The sequence below is a fragment of the Photinus pyralis genome, unplaced genomic scaffold (genome assembly GCF_008802855.1).
Source record: "Photinus pyralis isolate 1611_PpyrPB1 unplaced genomic scaffold, Ppyr1.3 Ppyr1.4_LG1, whole genome shotgun sequence".
NCBI lineage: Eukaryota > Metazoa > Arthropoda > Insecta > Coleoptera > Lampyridae > Photinus > Photinus pyralis.
This window is the reverse complement of record NW_022170249.1, coordinates 57,382,739-57,407,170: the sequence shown is the minus strand read 5'-3', so window position 1 is coordinate 57,407,170 and position 24,432 is coordinate 57,382,739. Positions and strand designations below refer to the sequence as shown.

Here is a 24,432-nt window from a genome sequence, read left to right as displayed (position 1 = left end):
CCCGAGCGCTCGCGATAAACCGCTCCAGCACTTTTAGGAGTGCTCGGAACTCGCAAGCGGTTTCGCTTTGCAAAACCACTCGATGCTTGCGAGCATTTTTGAGAAAATAAGAGTGCTCGTCACTCGAGCGGTTTTTTAGAACGCTCGACCCAGCTCCGATTCAAATATAGGAAAAATGAGAGCTTGTTTCAACTTCAGTTTTGTATCCACTGGTAAATTTTTCAAACTGCTTTTAATTTAGAGAAGCCCAACCCATATGCTCTATCAACATGCTTCTGAAAAGAATCATCTAAGATGATCCCTAGGCGTTTCATGGGTGTTCCCATTTAATTGCCCCACCGTTTAGTTTTAAAATACAGACAGTTTAAATTACTTTCATTTGTCCTCGTTCTATTTGATATGCAGAGGGCAACAGTTTTGTCTGGATTCAGACATAATCCGTTCCTACTGCACCAAAGATTTATATTGGCATGGTCATAATTGATTTTTGTTATGACATGAATCACATCAGTTATGTTGCATGATGCATATAATTGGATGTCGTCGGCATACATATGTGACTTGCAGTACTTTAAAGAAGCCAGCAGATCTCTAGTATAAATTGAAAATAATGTGGGTCCCAAAATACTACCTTGGGGAACGCCTTTATATGTCTTGCCAAAGTTAGACAGCACATTCCCAAACAAGACAGCTTGACGTCGTCCTTGGAGGTAATTGTGCATCCATGATATTGATAAATTGTTAAAGCCTATGTAGCGTAACATTGATGTACACAACTCTGACACTACTTGGTCAAAGACTTTGCTTTGATCTAAAAGTACTATAATAGTTGCCTCAGATTTATCTAGTGCCATATGTATATCGTTTGTAACCTTAAGTAGCCTCATGGAAACCTCGGTGTCTGCAACAACCTGTCCTAAGGAATACAAAATTTCAGAACTGCTTTTGGGTTAGTTTCTCACAAAATATCGACTCAGCTAGTTGTTGGGTACTATATTGTCTATATTCTATAGCATATTATCAGTATTTATTTTAATTAAATGAATGAGGGAAAGAATATTGAGAATCTACATTTACTTCTGATTCACATTAAAATGACACTTTGTCAGTAAGATAGACATCCGAAGTAAGGTTACACAAGTAAATCAAGAAGAGAAATTACATTAAATAATGTATATATTTTTTTAGTACATCATCAGAGAAATAGGTACACCATTTTACGACACACGATACATTGCTAGTATAAACACATTAAAACAATAATAACAATGCAAGATTCTGATCAAGAAATACGGAGAGCTAGGGATGTTTGGCACAACTCTGTATGAAAGCATTTACAACCTTTTTGAATTAACTACTAAATGATGCTTTTGCCAGTGCTCTTGTTTGTTGAAACACAGACTAACGAAGCCCTTGAATGTATCATCTAAACAATAATTTTCATCTCCTATTATCCAAAGAACAATAGGATGGTTCAACAACTAATGGTTTATGATAGTACTCCACTAACACTGAATAAATAATGAAAGACAAGTACAGCGATTGATATACCGAGATTGTAGATGCTTAAAAAAATACATTTACCGTTACTACAATCTGTATTAACAAAATAAAAATGGAAATGGTGCGATATTTATTACCATTCTATTAGATGAAGGTGCTAACAAAATGTGTAATACTATGGTGATTAAAGAGAGATCTAAGTACTTACTAATAGCTCTGATTATAGTTTATTTATTATTCTACTTCTAAGCTTCACACTAATAAATATCTAAAACATATTTAATTTCTTCTTTAACAATGTATATACACATCTGCTGGAACACAAATTACTTGTTCCAAATGTTGTTACGGTAAATTAAACACTATTCATTTCATAACCGACAACATTCACAACTTTTACCCCATTGCAACATACATATTTTGTACAACTTCAACATTTACTAATATATATTTTTTGTCATTTACCCCTGGACAAATTTAAGAATTGTTCTCGTCAATTTTCACTTGCACTAATTGTACTTGTAAAGTGTGATCAGTTAGTTGTTGCGTTACATTTTTCAAGACAGCAGGTTTTAATAGCAATGTCACACTATACAAGAAGTGCATCAAATACTGCTTAGCGTAATAATTAAATGATGAAGGTTGCCAAATTGAACGGACACAAGGTATTCTCTTACAGCAATTGAGGTATCACCAGAACACAGACTTATTTCGAAACTAGTATGCTATTCTTTCATTCATTATCGAATCATTATGGTGTATTGATATTGTATGTGAAAGACAGAGGCTTAGTTATTTGTAACACACTCATTGGGAAACAAGTCCGTATTGTAAATAAAACACTAGCTCACTATGAAAAATGATCTAAACGCTGTCTGAGAATCATAATCTCATTCGCAACATTTATAGTGAAAATACATTTGTCTTTGGTAAAGATAACAGAAATAGAATACTTACAACAAGGGTGGATAACTAAACAATTTTTAAAGCTCTTAGATATAAAATGCGCCTTTGAAGTGATATCACATGCAATACGAAATCGAGCAGTATCTTACATGTCACTTTATAAACTACAATGCTTTCAACAATCTCTTTGATAAAATTATATTATAATTAATATGGCTATTGTAAACATTACCTACTAACACAAATATTTGTTAACTAGATGTAAATCTTAAAGGAAAAGTTTTTTAAACAATTTCCCTCATTAATATTCAAACGTATACAACTCTTACTTAGTAAGAGAGCATGTAGGCCTTTTTTTTTGTAAAATGACTAGAACATTTGAGTCAGCTGTCTATCATACACACAACAAAGCTAGGGAAACCTGTGTTTAGCACCATTGTATAATGAAACATGTTGATATAGCAATAAAAATAATCGATAACGTTTACGTAAAAATATAATACATTAACATCCAATACAACTAATGGTTTAGATAAACAACAGTTTCTATAATACAAAATCTTCAATTAAGCTAAAAATTGGAAAGATTGCACTAGACGTCGTATAAAGACAAACCTACTGTACACGGAGCTACGTTAAATGCGCCGGAAAGTAAAACACGTTTTCAATTATTAACACTGACTAAATTGCATTAAAACGAGATAGCGATAAAAAAACAAATACTTCAATTGCTAAATACTGAGGAAAAGTAAACGTACAAAAATAATTATCAAATTACAATGGTTTCATATACTAAGACTAATAAAAAAATTCAACCCTAATCCATACCGAAGCGAGCCGGATTATAATCACGATTAATAAAAGAAAAGCCTTTAAATTCCTCTTGATTGATCGAACGTACTACTTCAGAATTTACAGGTGTTAGGACAGGATCTTCTTTGGTGAACTCAGCATCGAAATTGAGGGCATCTCGTTTATTTTTCTATAGCACAATGAATAATCAATTAATGTTTGGAAAAGTTAAAAGTTGCAAGGTTTTCAATGCGATTGTTTTACAATGTGCTATTGTGAACAAATAGCTTCTTACTTAAAATTAATCAAATGTTCTCATGTCAATTTTTAAGAATTTTCGAGGATGTCTACAAAGAAATAAACACTCCTCCTGTTATGTGCAGAATCACATTAGAAAACACAAACATTACTCTTTCTGGCTTCCAAACCAACCTTCTCTCGAGTAGATATTCTGTATAAGTATGGCCCATTATAATATGCCAAGAGGAGAAGAAAAGCAAAATTTGAAGTTTCCATGGAAAGGCTATTTCTAAACTTCTGAAGAGATGCCTTGAAAAGGAGTTTTATTACTGAAGTATGGGCTATAGGCATGGTATAATAAAAACGGTATCGCAACGCGCATCGTGTCCCCTTTCCCCACGCCGTATGACGTCAATCACTTAAGAAACTCCGGCGCGCGTATACAAATGCATAGGGAAGAGGTTACGGAAACACACTATTATTTGTATATCTGTCGGCGAAATTTAGGTTTATTTGAGTATATAATATTACATACACAAATGCAAGCTCGCACAAAAACATTACAATGAAATGCAAAGCAGATAAAATGTAAGTAGAGGTATTGTTCAAATGGTGCGCCAAGCGCGTGTACGTGAATGGAAAACGAAGATCATGTACCTCTATTTTTTAAACAGTTTGAAAATTATTGTAATCAATCAAAATGTATTTAATAATTTGATATACTCACGTATATCTAAGAATCGAAGCAATAAAAGTATTTCCGCGTATTGTAAATATCCTAGTTCACCTATATCGTATTTATCCGATTAATTATATTAAACAAATTGCTTTCAGCTTATTTCTTTAATTTTTGCATGTAATTTTATACAAAGCTTATTCTTCTATTCTAAGAACGTTCTTATTTGACTTGGCTACAGTGTCTCCTCGTATGATAACTGATGACCGAATTTTGTTTAGTGTACAAATTTTTTCGCATACGTATCTTCACTTCCGAAGTATTTAACATCTTACTTAACCCTTCGTTTCTCGTGAATAATTATTACATTTTGCACTCGCACAACCAGGCATTATCGTTTAAATGTTTATTCGGTATCCTCATGGTGTAATAAAAGCGGAAATAAAAAGTATTCGCTATTAATAGAAGCAAAAACTCGAGTGTTTGCAATGCAGGACTATCAACTACACATATTCCTGTACGTACGATAAATATAATATGCACCACAATACAGATTATACGTCGAAAACGAGGCCCACCATTGAATCTTTATGGGATTACGCACCAGATGTAACTAGAGTGACCTCATGCGCGGGCACGACGTGTTTTCGTCCGACAACTGGGCACCCGATGGCTATAGGTTAAGAGGCAGATCTTAACAACGTGGTTGTGGTAATTTTAATTGAATTGCATGCCAAGGTAAAGTTGTCTTTTTGAAAGTATTCTTTTTAATCAAAATAACATCCTCAAAAAATTTTTTTTATTTGCCTTTATTTTTCAGTGGGCGGGGTTTCAGCCAAGGCTTCTCTACCAACCCACTATACATTTATAAATATCCATGCCCGAACCCGGATTTGAACCAGGGACCTTTAGCACCACAGTCCAGCTTCAACTGAACTGCGTCACACGGACCGGCATCATGGAATGATTGATTCGATTGATTGTCAAGTCTGTCTAGTGGTATTTTCCTATTTAAATATGCTAGTGAGAATTGAGGAATGACATATTTTGGAGGTTATATTAACATGTTAAAATTACGAGAGCTTACAGAGAGTAACTACGTTTACGTGGCCATGCGCATTTTGTGTATATTTTGTTATTTTGTGTAAGTTTGCCTATTTATATATAGTTAATGTTATTTAGAAATTAATGAATGTTCTTTGTAGTGTACTGAACTTTTAAATGGAAGTTGCATGGGAAAAGAAACATTTAAATTCAGTTAGGATAAATTCTACATAGTGATTACTACGCCAAATGAGCACTGGAAATGGGAGAGTTGTTAACTGCTTATTTACCTACTTCAGTAAAGAGGCTATAGGGCTATCTCTTCCATGACGTAGTCAACATTCCTTTACTTGTTTATTTAGCTAGATTAAATTATATTCAAAGGTACAGACAAAAATATGCGTAGGCATATTTGAGAATTTTCGTTACGTTAGCGAACATTATGCAGTATTATCAGAGATAGAATGTTGTATGGATTTACATTTTCTACTCCTAATTATATTAAATTCAATGCATGTAAGTGTTTCTAAGTAACCCTTGTATACAGGGTGTTTCTAAATATCCTGTAAATACAGAAGGGACTTATTGTTTGGATTATTTTATGACTAAAAGTTCATATGAACATAGGTCCACAAACACTTTGTTACCAATCTACAGGCTGTTATAATTCTACCGTATACTTTACAATTTAAACTTTTAATTTATAAACATACGCAAACGCAAGATACAATTTTCAATGCCAACTGTTAACAGTTAATAAAAACAAGACGTTATCTAGATAAATCCAGGGCCTACCGAGGCATTTTAAAATTATAGTCATTTAGTTAACTACCGAAAATACCAGACAGTGACAGATACGAAAAAATTACAAGAGCCCAGAAAGTTTCTAAACAAACTAGAAAACTAAATTCTTGTTTCACAATCTACTAGTGCCGCACCCAAAAAAAGTTGAAAGGTAGAAAGTGGAACATGGCCCCTGAAAAAAACTGAAATAAGTATACAAGGTGTGACATCTAAGATCCCCCAGGATCATAACTGGGGAACCTAGTAGGACACCTAGCAATTCTTGAGGAGGATTGTATACAAGAGGTGACCAAATCTACACAGTAGTAGGTACACAGACCGTTTAAAACAAAAAAATTATCAAAGTCCTCGTGTGAGATCGAAGGGACTTCAGCGCATTTTTGTGTGGCAGATCAGTATTCTATTAGCCACTTTTGACTCAACCATGAATAAAAGATCTTGTCGAAGGATACCACATTCCCTTTGACGGTACCCACTTCCGACGTCCCGTTCACCCGCAATTCGCGTTTGAAGATTTGATTCCACCATCAGTTAGATCTTGCCGGAGGCTACCACATTTCCTTTTTCCGTGCATACTTATATTACACCCACATTTTGGTGGATCTCACTAAAAACCTTCCACAAGATAGTACTTAATTTTTGGGGGGCACTTCTCATTGCTCGAGCTTCTATTGGCGATACGAGAAAGAGAGACAGCCATTCGAGATTCACGAAACGTTAAAACGCGTGACAGAATTCGCAACGGAAGGTAAAAGGTGCCCGAACTTGACTACCTCTCGAAGACACGCGCGCGCGCCATGCAAAAGGTCGTTAATTTCGCCCCTAGGCCAAAAAACAAAATTCCGCCACGCAGGAGTTGTGCGCGTTTACAACATCTTTCCGACAACACCAATTTGAAAAGAATCGGACCAAAACTGTAGTAAAAGATAGGAAAAAACTGAAAAACCTTCACGTTAGTATACTATGCTCGAGGACGACGCCCAGATGTCGCCAACCCCACATCATGTAGCCCTGTCCCCAAGGTTTACAAATTTCACGGCATTGTAGATACACGTACACCCGTTGCCTTTCTATAAGAGTTCTTCTACGCGCCCACATTTGCTGCCAGCCAGCCGACCAGCCAGCCAGCCAGCCAAAGTGAAATTAAAAGCTACTTTTTACAAATAAATTTGCAAAAATGCGCTAAAAACAGAGATAGGGGTCAGCGGTCCAAAGTGCCAAATTTCAGAACCATTGGGGCAAGAAGCCACCGTCTTTCAAGCTCTTTGCCATAAACATCTGTGCCTTCATAAACCGAAAAATGGGTAAGGCAAGGGAAAAATAGAGACAGATGACCTGGCCAAACAAGGAGCCAGACGGAAGCTATTTTGTGAAATACACAAGAGCCTCATAAAAAGGCGCTAAACCAATGGGAGGAGATGAATAGGATCCATTACTGGCAGAGGGTACCAGGCCAACAGGCCAAATTATCAAAGCCACGTCTGTTTACAGACCATACCCTGCTTAAATATCATCTACATAAGACCCCAGCGGCGGACACCACATACAGACTGCGGACAGGCACATGAGACAGACGAGTGACCACATTGTATCTGGATGCGAGGCTGTTTCTGGGCAAAGGTAAAAGACTTCGGCGGGGACAAGCTGAAACCGAACGAGATAGGGGAACTAAACCTCAAAGCAGTAATTAGCTTCGTCAATGGGCTAAAACTATTCTAAAACTAGTAAGGATAACACAAAATTCCTTACAGGATTGGGTGTTTAAAGCCTTACCTTCATAACAATACAGGACCTCTTGCACTTTCACATAATTTTGTTAGGTCTTTTACCGAAAAGATAAACTTTTTGATTGACCTTTGTCAATGTGATATTTTTAAATTTCAAATGGCACCCTCCCTAAACAAATTATAGCTCTGGATAGCCGAAACTGCAAAATTTCTAATGATTCCAGAAAAAAACCAGCGAGTCGTCATTTCGAATATTATTATTTTAAGTTGCTAGATTTGCTAACCCCTTTGATTGTGTATCATTTTCACTTTAGCAGTTGTAAATCTACCAAACACTTTATTAATAATCAACATGCTTTTGGTAATATTGCAATCGATATTTTAAACGTCTGCGTTACTATTGCCATAAGAGAAATATTTTTTTAGTGAAGCCTTGTATTGAACTGTTATAGACCTATCAATATTTTAGATTCATGATAACAGAATTCTAAAATTCCCGAATTATCGTGTAAATGGTCACAGTTAGACTGACTGTCAGCCTGAAACTAAAAGTACCCTTCTATATAAAAAATATGACAGTTTAAAGATGTTTCTGTAACTGTTCTGAGAAATTATTTATTAATTTAAATTAGAGAAAAGAAAGAGACAGAGAATATGATACGCCTAGGCAAGGTCCTGATTGACAAACACACATTATTCTAATATCGCGCGTGTAAATGCAGTGAATAATCAAAACTGTTGTAGTAAAAACATTAATTTTTATTCTGTAGACAAAAATGAGCGTTCAGAATTTATACAGACGTTGTCTATCTACTGTATCTTTGCAGTGATTAATAAATAAAAAGAAGTAATACTTACAATTTTAGGTTTAAAAGGTGGACGTACACGTCGCTGCTCTAAAGCAACCCAGTCTATATCTCTAAAAAAAGAATGTGAACGGATCGCAGCTTCTAGGCCATGAGCAGGCACACAACCGAGTCTTTTACTAGGATTTTTCGTCATAAATCCTTTAAGAATACTAACGGCATCTTTGCTAAGCCAAACTGGATACAATACGTCGTCGTGCAAGATGGATTCGAACAAGTCGTCTTCATTATCTGCCTCGAAAGGTGGCTGGCCGGCCATCATTTCATACATCAGCACTCCTAACGCCCACCAATCCACGCTCGCTCCATACTCCAGTTCTTGCAAGATTTCGGGCGCTATATAATCGGGCGTACCACAAAATGTAGTGGTCGTAATACCGTCCAAAATACCTTCTTTGCACATTCCAAAATCCGCCAGCTTACAGTGCCCTTCTGCGTCTAACAGAATGTTATCCAATTTCAAATCGCGATATACGACACCGTGTCTATGTAGGAACTGCAAAGCTAAAGTGACTTCAGCCGCGTAAAACCTAGCTCTCGGTTCGTCGAATTTGCGTGCTCGTTGAATTTGAAACATCAAATCACCACCATTCACGTATTCCATTACAAAAAATAATCTCTCCTTGGTTTGAAAACAGGAATGCAATGCAGTAAGGAACGGATGCTTTGCCGCTAAAGCTAATATTCGCTTTTCAGTCATTGTGCAATCGACGTCATCATCTTGAATAATAACGTCCTTTTTCAAAACTTTAATAGCGTACACCTCTTCAGTGTCCTTCTTTTCTGCCAACATTACTTTGCCAAAACTGCCTTTTCCCAACACCTTAACGAAATGAAAATCATCTAAACCAATCTTCATACCGCCTGAACGATCAGATTCGGTGCCTAAATTACAGAACATTACAAACACATCCCATCAATTATGATAAATACCCGAGTCGCTGGATAAATCGTTTTGCATCTTCTCTTCCATTAGCTTTGTTAATTTCTCCTCGGCGCTCTCTAAATCATCGCCTCCGCCACTAGCATCGGTGCTCCCATCCGACGGTCCATTATTGCTACCAGGTCCCGACACATATTTACTACGCCGCGGAGTTTGTTTATCGGGCGAAACACCTGCAAAAACATGCGCCAATGTTACAAGTTCGATTTATCACTCCACGTACCTATCGCTGACAGAATATCTGCCATCTGCTTGGTGTTAATTCCGCAATTGTTAGCAACATTCTTCTGGCAGCGCTTGTGCACGTTTAGAGAGCATACCTCACACTGAAGCCCTTGTTTAATTAACCCATACAAAAGGGAACCGCAGTGGTCACAGAATGTAAACCGTTTATAGTTGTGCACTACAAAACGATGTGGGATGTTCACATTGAATCTTGTACTTTGTGAACTAGTCTGTAAATGAAAACTTTATTAATATACGTTAGTACCTCGTATGTGTAATGGAAGAAAACAGAAAATTGTGTTGTGTATCTGTGAATGAGATTAAGAAAACAAACAATACTTATAATAATTACATTTGCAATTTAAATATTTAAGATTGTAAAAGAGCCTGTTTTCCTTTATCAGATAGTACAATATTTATAATTTCCCAATGTAATTTTCCAAACGGTCTTGTATTGCACAGAAATCAGCAGAAGTAATTTAAAGAAGTGAACATAAATTACAATGTAACTTTTGAGATGAAGTTCTCATACTTATGCCACGTGTGCATACCTATACAATTTGAAGCACATAATTAAAAATTAAAGAACCCCCAGAAGGAAATGATGAATTCGTTTCTTCCAATTTATCGTTATTTATTTACAAAAAAATTACTGTTTCAACCCCCTATGTGCATATTCTTGCAATTCTTTTTTTTTAAGGGGCGCCATAAATGTAGCTTATAAAAAAACCAAAAGAATGGTGGATGTGTGTAAACCTAATACAAACTGAGTAATAATAGCTGGTTGCAGATTGGTTCTTATTAGTCCAACGCCAAAAGTTTTAAAGTAAAATACACAAAGACAACTCGTAGAACCTTTTTAAAGAGCTTATAAAAAATCCTTTATTTTTGTTAAAAGCCCTATTTGTTGGCGCTTTGTTTATGCACTTATAACGGGCGATCAAAAAGGAGTTGCTGTCGAGTCGCCTTTGGAAGTTCAAGTTAAATACGTTTTCCTTAGACCATATAGTACATGGACTGCTATTAGCCCTATGCTTTCAATACAAAATGGGTGGTCACGGATAGAGGGCACTGTAGTCGTGGGTATGTGAATCTCAGGGTAAACTAAAGTCGTATGAACACCACTCGGATTGCGTAAAGAGTAGCTTTTATGGTAACCGCATAGCACAGGAAGCTTTAATTACTCTTGATTATCTTCTATACGCCCACAAATAAGAACAGGTTTACTTTTTTTGCCATATCTAGGCTATTAATTAATTGACATTTGTTAATTTATAGGTTGACAGTCTCAAATCGTGTCTAATCGGACAACTTCGGACAGACTCGTTTACCCTAAAACTCACATACCCAGGCGATGTCCTTGACCATATTTTTGTTACAATTAGCAGTCCATGTACTATATGGTCTAAGACGTTTTCCCATGTAAACAAAAGTTCCATAGGTAACTTGACAGCAACTCATTTTTGATCGCACAATATATACACAGGGTGTTCATTTTATTTTGTCCACTATTGCTATCTCGACAACTATAAGAGCTACGAGCCTGGTTAAATTAGCAAACAATTTCTATTTTACAAGAAAATTTTAATGAGTACTAGAAAAATTTGTTTCAACCAGTGGTTGGATACAAACTTTTACCTATAGTTATTTTAAATAAAAGAATTTTAAAATTTTATTCTGAGTTCAGTAATACATATAATGTTTGTATGGTTGTAAAGGGTAAGTAAAATCTAAATCCACATTTTCATGCAAATCTGTGCTGTTCAATCATACTAAGTTGCTAAAGAAGGTTTTGAAGATATTTGATATTTGTTTGTTGGTACTTGTTGTATGGGTGGATTACACAGTAAATACCCTAAAATTAGGGTCCCGCCTTTTATTTTAGGATATGACGACCTTAATCAAGGTTCAAAGTACAAAATGTCATTTTTTGCATCTGTCTTCGCCAGAGACTTGCTATAACTAGACTGCGCTTAACGTATCTAAGGTGTTGTCGACACAGTATGCAACACACAATGCACAATGGGGCAAAAATCGCTGAGATGATATGCAATATAATGAAATAAGCTGTTATTTTAGATGTTTCGTTCATTAATCATTCTCGTGATTAGCTCGAATTAGTGAACAGAAAAATTTCTGTTGAGAATAAACCAATAAACTTAGGTTAACTTGTGCCTATCAACATGTACTCTGTCGATAAATTTTTAAATAATATGCTGATTTTCAACGGATAAAAGTTTAAAGGGCCAATGGATCAGAGCCATTCGAAGAGAAAAATGTACTCCCACCATACTGCATTTGCGGGGAATGAAGCCGATTTTAGAAAGGTACCGACGAAGGTGTTAAACAATAATGCAATACCGAGCGGTTTCGGCTTTCCCATTCACTTAAAATAACGTAGAACTATTATTCGACATCTTTTACCAGCAAGACAACGACAGTACCTATTTCACTATTAGGTATAGACGTAACTAAGTACTTACTGGTACTAAGTATATTTCAGGTTTTGTTACAAGAAAAATAGCTAAGTCTGTTAAATGTTCCATATGTGCAGATGCGATATTCGCATCAGAGAGTCATTCAAAGCTTTTAACTAGAAAAAATCGTGGAGGATTGTTGCACGTATCAAGCGATGCATTAAAAATTTGCCAAATTGCTGAAAATGTGTTCAGGTACCAATAAAATCGATTAAAACAGTTAACAGCTATATGTTATCTTTTTTTGCTACTAAAATTTAGAATAAACATGGCTAAAGCAAGCTGCAGAACGTACGTCTGCCCCGCGATGAACAGTTGGTTGCCTATCCTATCTTGACAACAGGCGTTTATAGTAAAATCTGTTGAAGTGTGCAAACACTGTAGTCCATGGCAACGTGTATCTATGATACTGAGTTGAAAACAAGTTTAGTTTTTGAAATATAAAAAGACATTTTTGTACTTTTTAATATCGTCCGTTTATTTTGTTGGTTGATCCTCGATATTACCACACAACACTTTAGGTCCAGTAATCGCGTGGCGTGCATAAAAGTGTTATGAATATGATCGAGGAGAAAAACAAACGGTTCTTGTTGCCATTGTTCGACGGGTCGAACTTCAACGCCTGGAAGTTTCGGATGCGAGTGCTGCTGGAGGTGCGGGATCTTCTAGCGTGCATCGAGACGGAAACGGTGGATGTTGCGGTTCTGTGGGCACAGGAAGGCGATTCGGCGGACGTCCGAAAACAGAAGGAGGTGGCACTCGAGAAGCGACAGAAACAGGATAAAAAGTGCAAATCCTTGTTGGTGTCTAGGATACACGATTCCCATTTGGAATACGTGCAGGACAAGGCTACGCCAAAAGCGATTTGGGATGCTTTGACCCGTGTTTTCGAACGCAAGAGTATTGCCAGCCGAATGTATTTGCATAGGCAAATATTGTCCCTGAGATTCGAGTCCGGCAGCCTTCAGGAGCATTTTCTCAAATTTGATCGTCTAGTGCGAGAGTATCGTGGAACAGGTGCAGTGATGGAGGATTTGGATGTAGTTTGTCATCTTCTGATCACCCTGGGGTCGGCATATTCGACAATTGTCACGGCTCTTGAGACGATGCCTGAGGAAAAACTGAATTTGGAATTTGTCAAGTGTCGTTTGCTCAACGAGGAGATTAAACACAAAGGAAACGGTGATGAGTCGGAGATCTTGAAATCAACTGGAGCAGCTTTTACAGGATCGAAGAAATCACCGAAAAAGAGAAAGCCGCTCAGGTGCTACGGATGCCAGGAAGTAGGACACAAGATGTCGGATTGTCCAAGGAATATGCAGCAGACCAGGAGTACCAAGCAGGAGAAACCAAAATCGAAGGCGAATTTGGCAAACGAGGAAGTAGTTTCATTTATTACCTTGACAGACGGGAGCAGTTTTTCGGAGCAAAGGCGAGTGCAATGGTATGTGGACTCAGGATGTTCAGACCGCCTAGTAAAAGACAAACATCTCTTCGAAGAGCCTAAAACCCATGAAGAATCCAGTGAAAATTGCGGTGGCCAAGAACGGAGAATCAATTGAGGCTCGGTACAGTGGGACAGTAAGATTGTTTTCCATTGTAAATGGTGTGTGCATTCCTTGTGATATTAGTAACGTACTTTATGTGCCATCGTTGCGTTTAAATTTATTCTCTGTATTGAAGGTTGAACGCAAAGGAATGAAAGTATTGTTCAATGAGGGGAAGGTAAACATTTGGAACAATTCCGAACTTGTAGCAACCGGTTCGCGTCGTGGCAAGTTATACGAATTGGATTTTTACACGGAAGAAGAATGCCACTCGTTGATGGCTTGCGGTCAAATTGCGAAGGGGCTCGATTTATGGCACCGTAGATTTGGACACATAAACAATCGTCAGCTCCAACAACTAATCAGTAAGGATATGGTGAACGGATTGCCTGCCACAAATTGTAAAGTTTTGGACAAAACTGTTGTTGTGTGTGAGCCATGCATTGTTGGTAAACAAACGCGTCAACCCTTCTCCGTGTTTGAGGGTAAACGATCGTCGCGAGTTCTGGAGGTCATACACTCAGACGTATGCGGGCCGATTACACCTGTGGGTCGAAACGGAGAGCGGTATTTTGTGACGTTCACGGATGACTGGAGTCAATTCGTCATGGTGTACCATCGTGAAAAGCGAGAGGTATTTCAGTGCTTCAAGCATTACGAAGCATTGGTGTCGGCTAAGTTCTCTGTGAATATTTCCAAATTCAAATGTGATAATGGCGGAGAATACAAAAACAAAGTTTTTATGGAATTTTGTCGTCAGAAGGGGATACAAATTGTGTTCACTGTACCATATGCTCCCGAGCAGAATGGTACCAGCAAGAGGATGAACCGCACTCTCGTTGAGCGTGCAAGAGCAATGTTGGAGGACGGCAAGATTGACAAGATGTTTTGGGTGGAAACGATTGAGACTGCTGCGTACATCATGAACCGATGTCCGACGAGAACCAACGACTGCAATAAGACTCCTGCTGAACTTTGGGAAGGACGAAAACCGGACGTGTCCAAATTGAGAGTTTTTGGATGCGTCGCTTATGTACATGTCCCGAAGGAACATCGTAAGAAACTGGACGCGAAAGCGTGGAAGGGAATGTTTCTCGGATATTGTCCAGTTGGATACAGAGTATGGAATCCTGCAACAAAGTCAATTGTTCAGACTAGAGATGTTGATTTCTTAGAAATGGACGCGCCGGAAAAGTCGAGTCGAGAGCACGCGTATATGTGTAGTAGTGCAAAATATTAATAATCCGGCAGTGTTTAGTGTCTTTTTTTTTCTGCTTCTCCAGTTTCAACCACTCGTAATCAATAGGTGAAAATATCCTACAAAGGAGTAGTGTTCAATTAGCATAATTATCATTAAATGTGCTATTATAAACTTTGGTTATACAAAATGGGACACGGTTTCGATGAATAGGTAAACAAGTTTTACAAGGTGAAATGCGTAAAACGTCACTCAACTATCGGTCAATTGATAACCTCTCAAAAGATATTTCGTATACTAGCGAAATAAAGTTAAATATTTCGGCTGACGTTAGGGAATGAGCGGTAGTAACGCGCGTCCAAGATCCGATAGTCTTTCTAAACGGAAAAGGCCGGAACCCGACCTAACTAACCAGACGGTAAGAAGTACGGAAGCCGAAGACGGGGTTTTTCAAAAAAGCAAAAAAATTATTCGATACCCTAACCAAGCGTCAACTTCGCAAACACCACTTAGCATGGATGAAATTAAACTCTTTTTAAGCCGAGAATTTGCCCAATTAAGGAGCGAAATAAGTCAACAAAATGAGTCATTAAAAACAGAAATTATCAGTGAACTTAAAGAAGATTTGGCCGTTAAAACAGACGCTTTAAGGGCTGAAATCACTTCACTAAAAGAAGATAATTCGGCGTTAAAGTTAAGGGTTATCCAATGTGAAAATGCGTTGGAAAAACTAGAAAAAAGGGAAAAGAAAAATAATATAGTTGTCAGCGGTCTGAAATTAAACGAAAACTGTGACACTGTTGAGGAAGTCAAATGCTTTCTTAAAGAGAAATTAAGTTTAGAAGTAGGAGTAAAAACCGCATACAGATTAGGTAAGACTACTACAGCACCTATCATGGTACAATTCCATAATTGGGAAAGTAAAATGAATGTAATGATATCAAAAGCTCGTCTAAGGGGAACCGGAATTTATATAAACAACGACCTGACGTCTAAGGAACAAAGTGTTCAAAAGAAAATAAAGGAGCTGGAAATGGAAGAGAGGTCAAAAGGCAAGAGTACAAGAATTGGATATAAAAAGCTAAAGATTGATAATGATTGGTTTATATGGAACGAACGGACCGAAAAAATGGAGATGGGAAATTTTTTAGTAAGAAAGCGAGCGGAATAGAAGAAAACGTTGATATCGGCCTACAGAAAATAGGGAACAATAAATTAAACTTTAGTGTGGGTTATTGGAACTGTGCGGGTTTTGGAAACGTAAACATGATGGGGGAGGATCAAAGTGGCGCTTTTATAAACTGTGAAGTGGTATGTTTAAGTGAATCGTGGCTAACGCATGCGGCAAACGTTAAACCTCAGTGGTTTCGGCAACGGCATGTATTTTATGTTAACGCTACAAAAGAAAAAGCCATGGGAAGAGCAAGCGGGGGATTAATTCTCTTGATTGGGCATCGATTAGTTAAAGACGTTAATGACATAACCGTTATAATTGAAAATTTCTTTTGTATTTTTGTAAGAATTAAGATTAACTCTATTTTTTTTATTATAGGTTCCTTTTACTTAAAACCAGATCTAGATGGTAAATTAATGGCACAGGTAATAAATGAAACAATTACAGAAGATATTATAACAGGTGGCGATTTTAATTGTCGTATAGGTGTAATGAATAATTTCAGTGATACGGATAATGATATTTATTGGGGCGAATTAGAAAACGAAAGAAAGTCAATGGATCTTTTTGTTAACCAAAAAGGAAAGTTTTTAATTGAAATTATGGAGGATCTTGGCTTTATAGTCTTGAATGGCCGATCTTTTTCAGACAGTACCGGAAATCTTACCTATATGAGCAGTTCTGGAGGAAGTGTAATTGATTTAGTATGGGTAAGCACAAATACCATTTCATTAATCAAAGATTTTAGGATTCATGAAAACGAAATACATTCCGATCACTTCCCTTGTTCCTTGTCACTCACTTTGAACTCTGTTGCAGATAAATCTGGTCACCATCTCACCAATAACATAATAATACCCCGAAAAGAAAATTACCTAAGGTGGAATGACAATAAACGCAACGCATATTTAAATATATCTTCTTTATCATATAGAATTTCTTCCTTGCAAGACTCACAAGACGTTAATAAATTAAGTCAAAATCTAAATTTAGCTATCAATGAAATAGGGAAATTACTGGGCCTACAACACTGCAGTCAAACTGCAACAAACCTTGGTTTGACACAGTGTGTCAAAATCAAAAAAACGAAGTTAGAATATCGTATAAATTAGCTAAAAGTCATAACTTTGGTCAAGTGTATCTGCAAAATCGTATAAAAGCAAAAAAACAATTTAAGGCAATTTGTAGAAGAAAGAAACACGATTTTAATCTCCTTTATAGGTCTCGTATTACAAATATTATGGATTGTAATACATTCTGGCAGACTTTTAAATGCAAAAAAAATAGAACAAAGATCACAAGTGCCCCAGTCATTGAAATACATAGGTGGGTGAATTTTTATAAGCCTTTTTATTCACTCTGATTTAAATTTTAATATGCACGATGTATTACACCCATTTTTAGCCAGACCGATAACTTCTTGGGAATTAAATAAAGCATTACAACATGCATCTACAGGTAAAGCGATGGGCTGGGACGGAATATCAAATGAATTTCTAAAAAATTTGAGCTTGAATTGGCATACCTACATTTTACGTCTTTTCAATAGGATTTTAGACTCAGAACAGATACCATATCAGTGGCCAAAAATTAAAATGATACACTTGCATAAAAAAGGTGACATATCAGTTACTGACAATTACAGAGGGATTGCGATAATGAATCACATAGCCAAAATATTTAACTACATTATTTATAATAGAATATCGAACTTTGTAGAAGAATCTCAAATATTACCAGAAAGTCAGTGTGGTTTTAGAAGAGGAAGGGACTGTCAAGACAATATTTTTGTACTGAATGCAATTATTTTTAATAATATTCGTTTAAAAAAGCAAAGGATGTACGCTCTATTTGTTGATTTTAAAAAGGCATTTGATTCAATTCAACACGATCTTTTATGGCAAAAACTTTCACAAACGGGAATAAGTGCTAAACTCATAAGATTAATAAAAGGTTTTTACTCTAAAGCGACATTGCAGATCAGAGGTAATTAATATCACCAAAGGTGTCCTACAGGGTGATGTTCTAAGCCCCTTACTCTTTTCGTTGTTCACAGCAGACATGGAAGCGTTTTTTAAAAATTATGGAATAAGTGGAGCTCCTTTAGATGCCGTCACAGATATAAGGCTTTTAATGTACGCAGATGATTTGGTCATATTTGCTAAGTCTGCGCCAAACATGAGAAAAGCGTTACGGGCACTAGAAAGTTACTGCTCCCTTAACAGCCTAACTGTTAATGTGGATAAAACAAAAATTATTGTATTTCGCAAAGGTAACCGTATTGCGGCGGACGACCCTTTTCTGTATAATAATGGCGCTATCGAAGTAGTAAACTCTCATTCTTACTTAGGGTTAATTTTTCACTTTAACGGTAGTTTCAAATGCACTGCCAAAGACAGAATACGCAAAGCAAAAATTAGCTCAGCCACTATTTTAAATGTAATAAACACGGCTAAAATGGACACTTGGGATTCTATCCTCAAGTTGTATCAAACAGTAGTAGTGCCCACTGTATCGTATGGTTGTGGAGTCTGGGGCCCTCCGTTTACCAAGCTGATTGAGCAAGTTCAAGTAAATTTTTTTAAAAAGGTACTGTATTTACAAAACTCCACCCCAGGGTATGTTATAAGAATGGAATTGTTGCTTCCCAAACTGGAATATTACGTAATTAAATTCGCTTTACTACTGTTAATTAAACTCAAAGGATCAGGTAAAGATCGGTATACTCACAAAGCTTTACGACGGTTAATATACCTTGATAGTTGTCACACTAATAATCCAGAAAGCAACTGGTACACACAAATAAAAAAATTCATAGAGAGCATTCGCGAAGATTACTTTAACCCAGAAGGGGTAGATAGCAGTTACATTTTAGACACCCTTGATAAATACACTAAAAAAAATGCCAACGATGATTGGGATAAAGTACTTTTGAGTGTATATTGTAACACGTATAAGTACACTCTGAAACAAAACCCTCTCACAAACACATCAGTCTCCATCATAAGATTGCCGATTCCCTTGAAATATAAAAGAACCTTAATGCAAATTAAAACTCACAATAAAGATATGGTAGTAATGTACGTCAATAAAATCAATTATAAAATAAAAATCACAGATATATGTACTATATGCAACACACATCAATGCGAAACTCTCCAACACCTCTTCTTTGAGTGCCCACTATACCAACCTCTCAGAAAAGAGCTCATTACTATTTTTCCAGAACGTGATATATTTACAACATTACAAAATTTAAACAGAAACAATTTTTTTACCGTGGTGGTTTTTCTAACGGAGGCTATGAAGTTGAGATCATTTCTGTTGAATGAGTGACATAATAACAATAATTACAAAAACAAATAAATTAAGAAAATGACAGTCATTTACTTTCTTTCGTATGGGTACAGCCGAAGAATAGATATTGATTTTGCTATACTTTTTGTTTTTTATCTCGTGCTTTTCTTTTAAATTCGAATGTTATGTTAGATGGTTTTCTTTCTTTTTCTTTTTCTTGCTAGTGAAGATTAATTTAATTTGTTCATGATATACATGTCAAGGGAACAATAAAGATTATTATTATTATTATTATTATTATTATTATTTCTTAGAAATGGCGTTTCCGGATAAAAACGAGAAGCAGCAGAACCTGGATAGGAATGATACGGTGATTCAAATATCGGAGAGTGATGAGCAAGACTACCTCGAAGAGAACAGTGTTCAAGGATATGATATCAATGAACATGGTAAAGAACAAGATGAGCTGTTACCGGAAGCGGACTCAGAGGTCATTGAAAGTGGTTCTAGCGGCAGGCCAGTTCGAGCACATCATACTCCCATGTGGCATAAAGATTACGAAGTGGATGCTAGTTTTGCTTTAAATGCGCTATCCTATGTGGAAGATCTGCCGGAGTCACTGTCCGAAATGCGGAAGTGATTGGGTTATGTGGCAGCGGGCGATGCAGGAGGAGATGGATTCGTTGGAGCGAAACGGAACCTGGACTTTGTCGAAACTGCCGGAAGGACGAAATGCTATACCATGCAAATGGGTATTCAAAATAAAGCCAGGTGAAGGTGGGAAACCAGCACGATATAAAGCGAGGCTGGTTGCCAGAGGATTTAGTCAAAGGCGAGGATTTGATTGTTTGGAGAGATATTCACCAGTGGCCGGACTAGACACGTTGCGAGCAGTGTTGGCGCTGGCAAATCGGAAAGGAATGGTCGTCCAGCAAACGGACGTTAAGACGGTTTTTCTGAATGGTGGGTTGTCAGAAGAAATATTTATGTGTCAGCCAGAAGGCTTCGTGAAGAATAAAGATCTCGTCTACCGCTTGAATAGATCGCTTTATGGACTGAAACAACCTTCACGGCAATGGAATGAACGTTTCAATGAGTTCGTGAAGAGGATTGGTTTCACACGAAGTGCCAATGATCTCTGTTTGTATACATAGCCGACTGCAGTGTTTGAGCGGGCGTGTTGAAGTGTGCAAACACCTGTAGTCCATGGCAACGTGTATCTATGATACTGAGTTGAAAACAAGTTTAGTTTTTGAAATATAAAAAGACATTTTTGTACTTTTTAATATCGTCCGTTTATTTTGTTGGTTGATCCTCGATATTACCACACAACACTTTAAAATCTACGTTACGCGCGGTCTAGTTATAACAAGTCTCTGGTCTTTGCAACCTTGTGATTAAATACACCCTATATAACGATATGTAAAAAATGTGGTAAAAGGGCTTTACAGTTTGATTAAAAATGCATTAACTATAATTTGAAAAATGTACTCACCTCATCTTTCATTCCTGGACATTTTGTAACCACTAAGAGATGGCATCGCTTGTGTACTACACAGGTGCATACTGTAGATGAAATAATTAATAATTAATAGACAAATCGTAAATAAGTCTTATAAACATAATTTACATTAAACAAATAAGCCTTTAAGCGCAAACTGTACATTTTTGCGGGTTTTTATCTCAAAAATGCATAGAAAATAATAATTTTTCTACATTTTATGTACACAGTGTATGTGTAAAATAATAAGTGCACATACAGTTTAATTGTGGTCTGATTTGGTCAATGACACATACTTGTGAGATTAATTTAATAGAAATTATAGTGACTTACTAATTATTAAAATGCCCCTCTTTAGCTAATTTAAATGTTCAATCGCATTTATTTAGGCAAAACCTGAAAATGTAGTCCATGGTTTATGGACATACTTTTTATGTTTACAGAGGGTTTACTAGATATAAAATATCATCTCAACAGGCAAGTCAAAGGTGTTTACCATCTGCTTTTTAGCAACTTTTGAATGCACTTGAAAAATCACAATTTTGTGTCCAACATAAAGCCCAAAATGTTGCTTTCTTGCTCACGCGATAAAGTAGTTGGCATACAACATACAATATTTACATACTTATACAGGGCTATCATTCCAAAACGAACCAGGCGAAGAGTGAATGCTAAACCTTCCATTAAAACATTATTAAACTCGACTGAATTATCTGTTAAGCCATACAGCTACTGCTTAACCCAATATTTAAAAAAATTCCAATAATAATATATAAATAATGGACCCAATTTTAAAGATTCGTATTTATTTTTTATTAAAGAAATTCATGATCAACAATCTATATACTAGGGGTGGCCAATCTTTTAACTTGCCAGGTCTACTGGTCTTTCTTTAAAAAAGTCATGTCATAAATTTTCACGAGCCTTGCCCTTGGTTTGATTGCACGATCACGAACTTTTTGCTACCTTTACAAGACAATTAATTCTTTAATCAAAATATCAAACAAGAAACGAAATTCTGTTTGTGTCTGAAATATAATAGTATATAGTACAGCTTAGACCACAGCACAAATTAAAAAAACGATGCGTCTGCAAGAATGCTCATGTGCAATTAGAGGGAATAAATAGTATATTACGTACTGAGCGCGGAAGTAGCTTATTTCTCGAAGAATGTTAACTGCCCGAGGCGCTTGCGCCGAGGGCAGTTTTATTCTGAGAGAAATAATCTTTCGCGCAAGGTTCGTATACTATTTTATTCACAATCGTAAGAAATTACAAAAAGGTTAAATAAATTGTTTAAATTTTGCATTTTATTCTCATTAGCGGAAAAATGTCACACAGTTCGTACAATTGTCAAACATCCGTCAATTGTTTCATTTTACGCGGCCGTACTTTTACGAAAATTTGAATTTAAAATTGAAAATGTCTGATTCAGAGGAGATTATATGTACCCCCCCTGCGTTACGAGAAGTTAGCGCGGAAGTTCATACTTTCGAACTTCGTAATAAATATAATCTAGTTATGGCCGACTTTCAAACTTCTTAAATGAGACGAATGACTCTTATTACTAACCGATTGTGAATAAATAAAATTTTACGCTCTTTGGATAATTAAGGTCGAGATTAAGTTGTTGAAGGAAAATCTTCATTTATTTACATATATATCAAAGGAAAAACGACAAAACAAAGCGATTTCATGGGGGAGTTTAAATTTTACGTCATTTCTTTTTGGTCAGGGTCCAGATTAAGTTGGTAGACCAAAAGTGGATCTAAATTTTGTGATGTCGTCCTTTTTGGTTAACCTCGAGGAGGTAAAGTTGGTAAAGCAAATCTTCATTTATTAACAAATTCCGTCGAAAAACCTCAAAACAATTTGATTTCATGGGAAGGATCTAAATTGTGTGCCATTTCTCTTTGATTAAGGTCGAGATTAAGTTGGTAGAGCAAAATCTTCAATGATTTACAAATTTTCTTTGGAAAAACAACAAAACAATTTGATTTCACGGGGAGGAACTAAATTTGATGCCATCCCTTTTTGGTAACGGGCGAGGTTACGATGATAGAGCAAAATCTTTATTTGTACATGCTAAAAATGCACGAGAAAAAATAAGCTACCGTGATATTTTTACCGTTTGTCACGTCCCATATCTATCCATTGACATTTAAACCCTGTAATTAAAACGTAAAACCGCAAGACGTCAAGACGTAGCCTTGCGATCGACTGTAAACTGGAGTTTACAAGAGAGAAATAAAACACTATGTAACAAATTGTAAGAAAGTATTTATTAAACAGTGGTTTCAAAATTAAAAATTCTTTGTTAATTTTTAGGATGTTTTGCACTGCATATTCTCCACAAAAGGTTCATATTGAAGGGTGTAGATGTAACTGCGATACGCAAACAGGAAGTTAAATGGGAACGATGATTGGTTTTTATAACATTCATTCAATTCATTTATCACCTGCGGGTTGCCTTAATTACCTTTGCAGTCTACCGGTAGACTGTTGTCAATCTCTTGCCCACTCCTATACAGACTGATTCAAATTCGAGGGCCACCATGAGGACCTCAAAAATTGTCAGAGATAGGTGGGTAGTTTAAATTTGGCAAAGTTGCATATTTTGTTGCTTAATAAAATGCCGTTTTGGGAGACATCCTGAATATCCCCGATTATGAGAAAACGCTTGCTTGTTTTGAAAAAAAATCGTTTATTTACATGCTCATTCATTGTACCACATAGGAAAATTTGAAGTATAGCACTTACATTTTTTACATTCTCCCTATCGTTAGTGCTAACAAAAAAGTAATATGGGTATCATGGGCTCTATTTGGGTCAAACTAAAAATGGTAACATCGAAATTTGAAAATATGCATTCGCTCACTTAAGAGATACAGCATAAAAATTTATGGATCAAACGAACTTACCTTAAGTGAAGTTCGATCCAAATTATGAGTTGCTCTCGTTGAAATAAATATAAGTGTAGTACCCCCTATTCTACGCATCTAAACCACAACGTTTTAAAGACAAAAAATCACGTACTCCACCTCGCACGCCGCCAGCCAGGGGCGAACCCGTAAATCGTCATTCATTCAAAGCTGATGTTGTTGTCACTTGGGCTCGGGATGGGTGGGACATATTTATTTCAACGAGAGCAACTCATAATTTGGATCGAACTTCACTTAAGGTAAGTTCGTTTGATCCATAAATTATAAGTTGCTCTCGTCTCATAAATATAAGTGTAGATCTTGAAAGAAGCAACAACATCTAATCAAAGTATCATAACTTCATCAAAACCTATTAGGTTACTAAAAGTGCCTAAATTAGAATTGAGCGTTCTAAAGAAATCAATACACTGAACAAAAATTTCGGTGCTTCACTATTAATTAAAGAGGACTGCACTAGCAAGTCCTGTAATTTGTCAAAGGGTCTAAGTCTTTTATAAAATCGAGCAAACGTCTGTGACTTTGCCGACCAACTAGCAATAGTTATAGAAGCTGAAGCATGCCGAGTATTGT

General features: G+C 36.4%; 1 protein-coding gene across 1 annotated transcript in view; it reads right to left on the bottom strand.

The window, feature by feature from the left end:
• Nucleotides 1-1,159: 1,159 nt before the first annotated feature.
• Nucleotides 1,160-24,432, bottom strand: part of LOC116181404 (protein kinase C) — a 41,493-nt gene continuing 18,220 nt past the window's right edge. The window contains exons 5-9 of the mRNA XM_031501768.1: nt 20,915-20,985; nt 9,725-9,956; nt 9,492-9,674; nt 8,551-9,443; nt 1,160-3,391 (exon numbers count right to left, since the gene is read on the bottom strand). Coding sequence (XP_031357628.1) covers nt 3,227-3,391; nt 8,551-9,443; nt 9,492-9,674; nt 9,725-9,956; nt 20,915-20,985 — 1,544 coding nt within the window. The 3' untranslated portion in view covers nt 1,160-3,226. The remainder of the gene's footprint in view (nt 3,392-8,550; nt 9,444-9,491; nt 9,675-9,724; nt 9,957-20,914; nt 20,986-24,432) is intronic.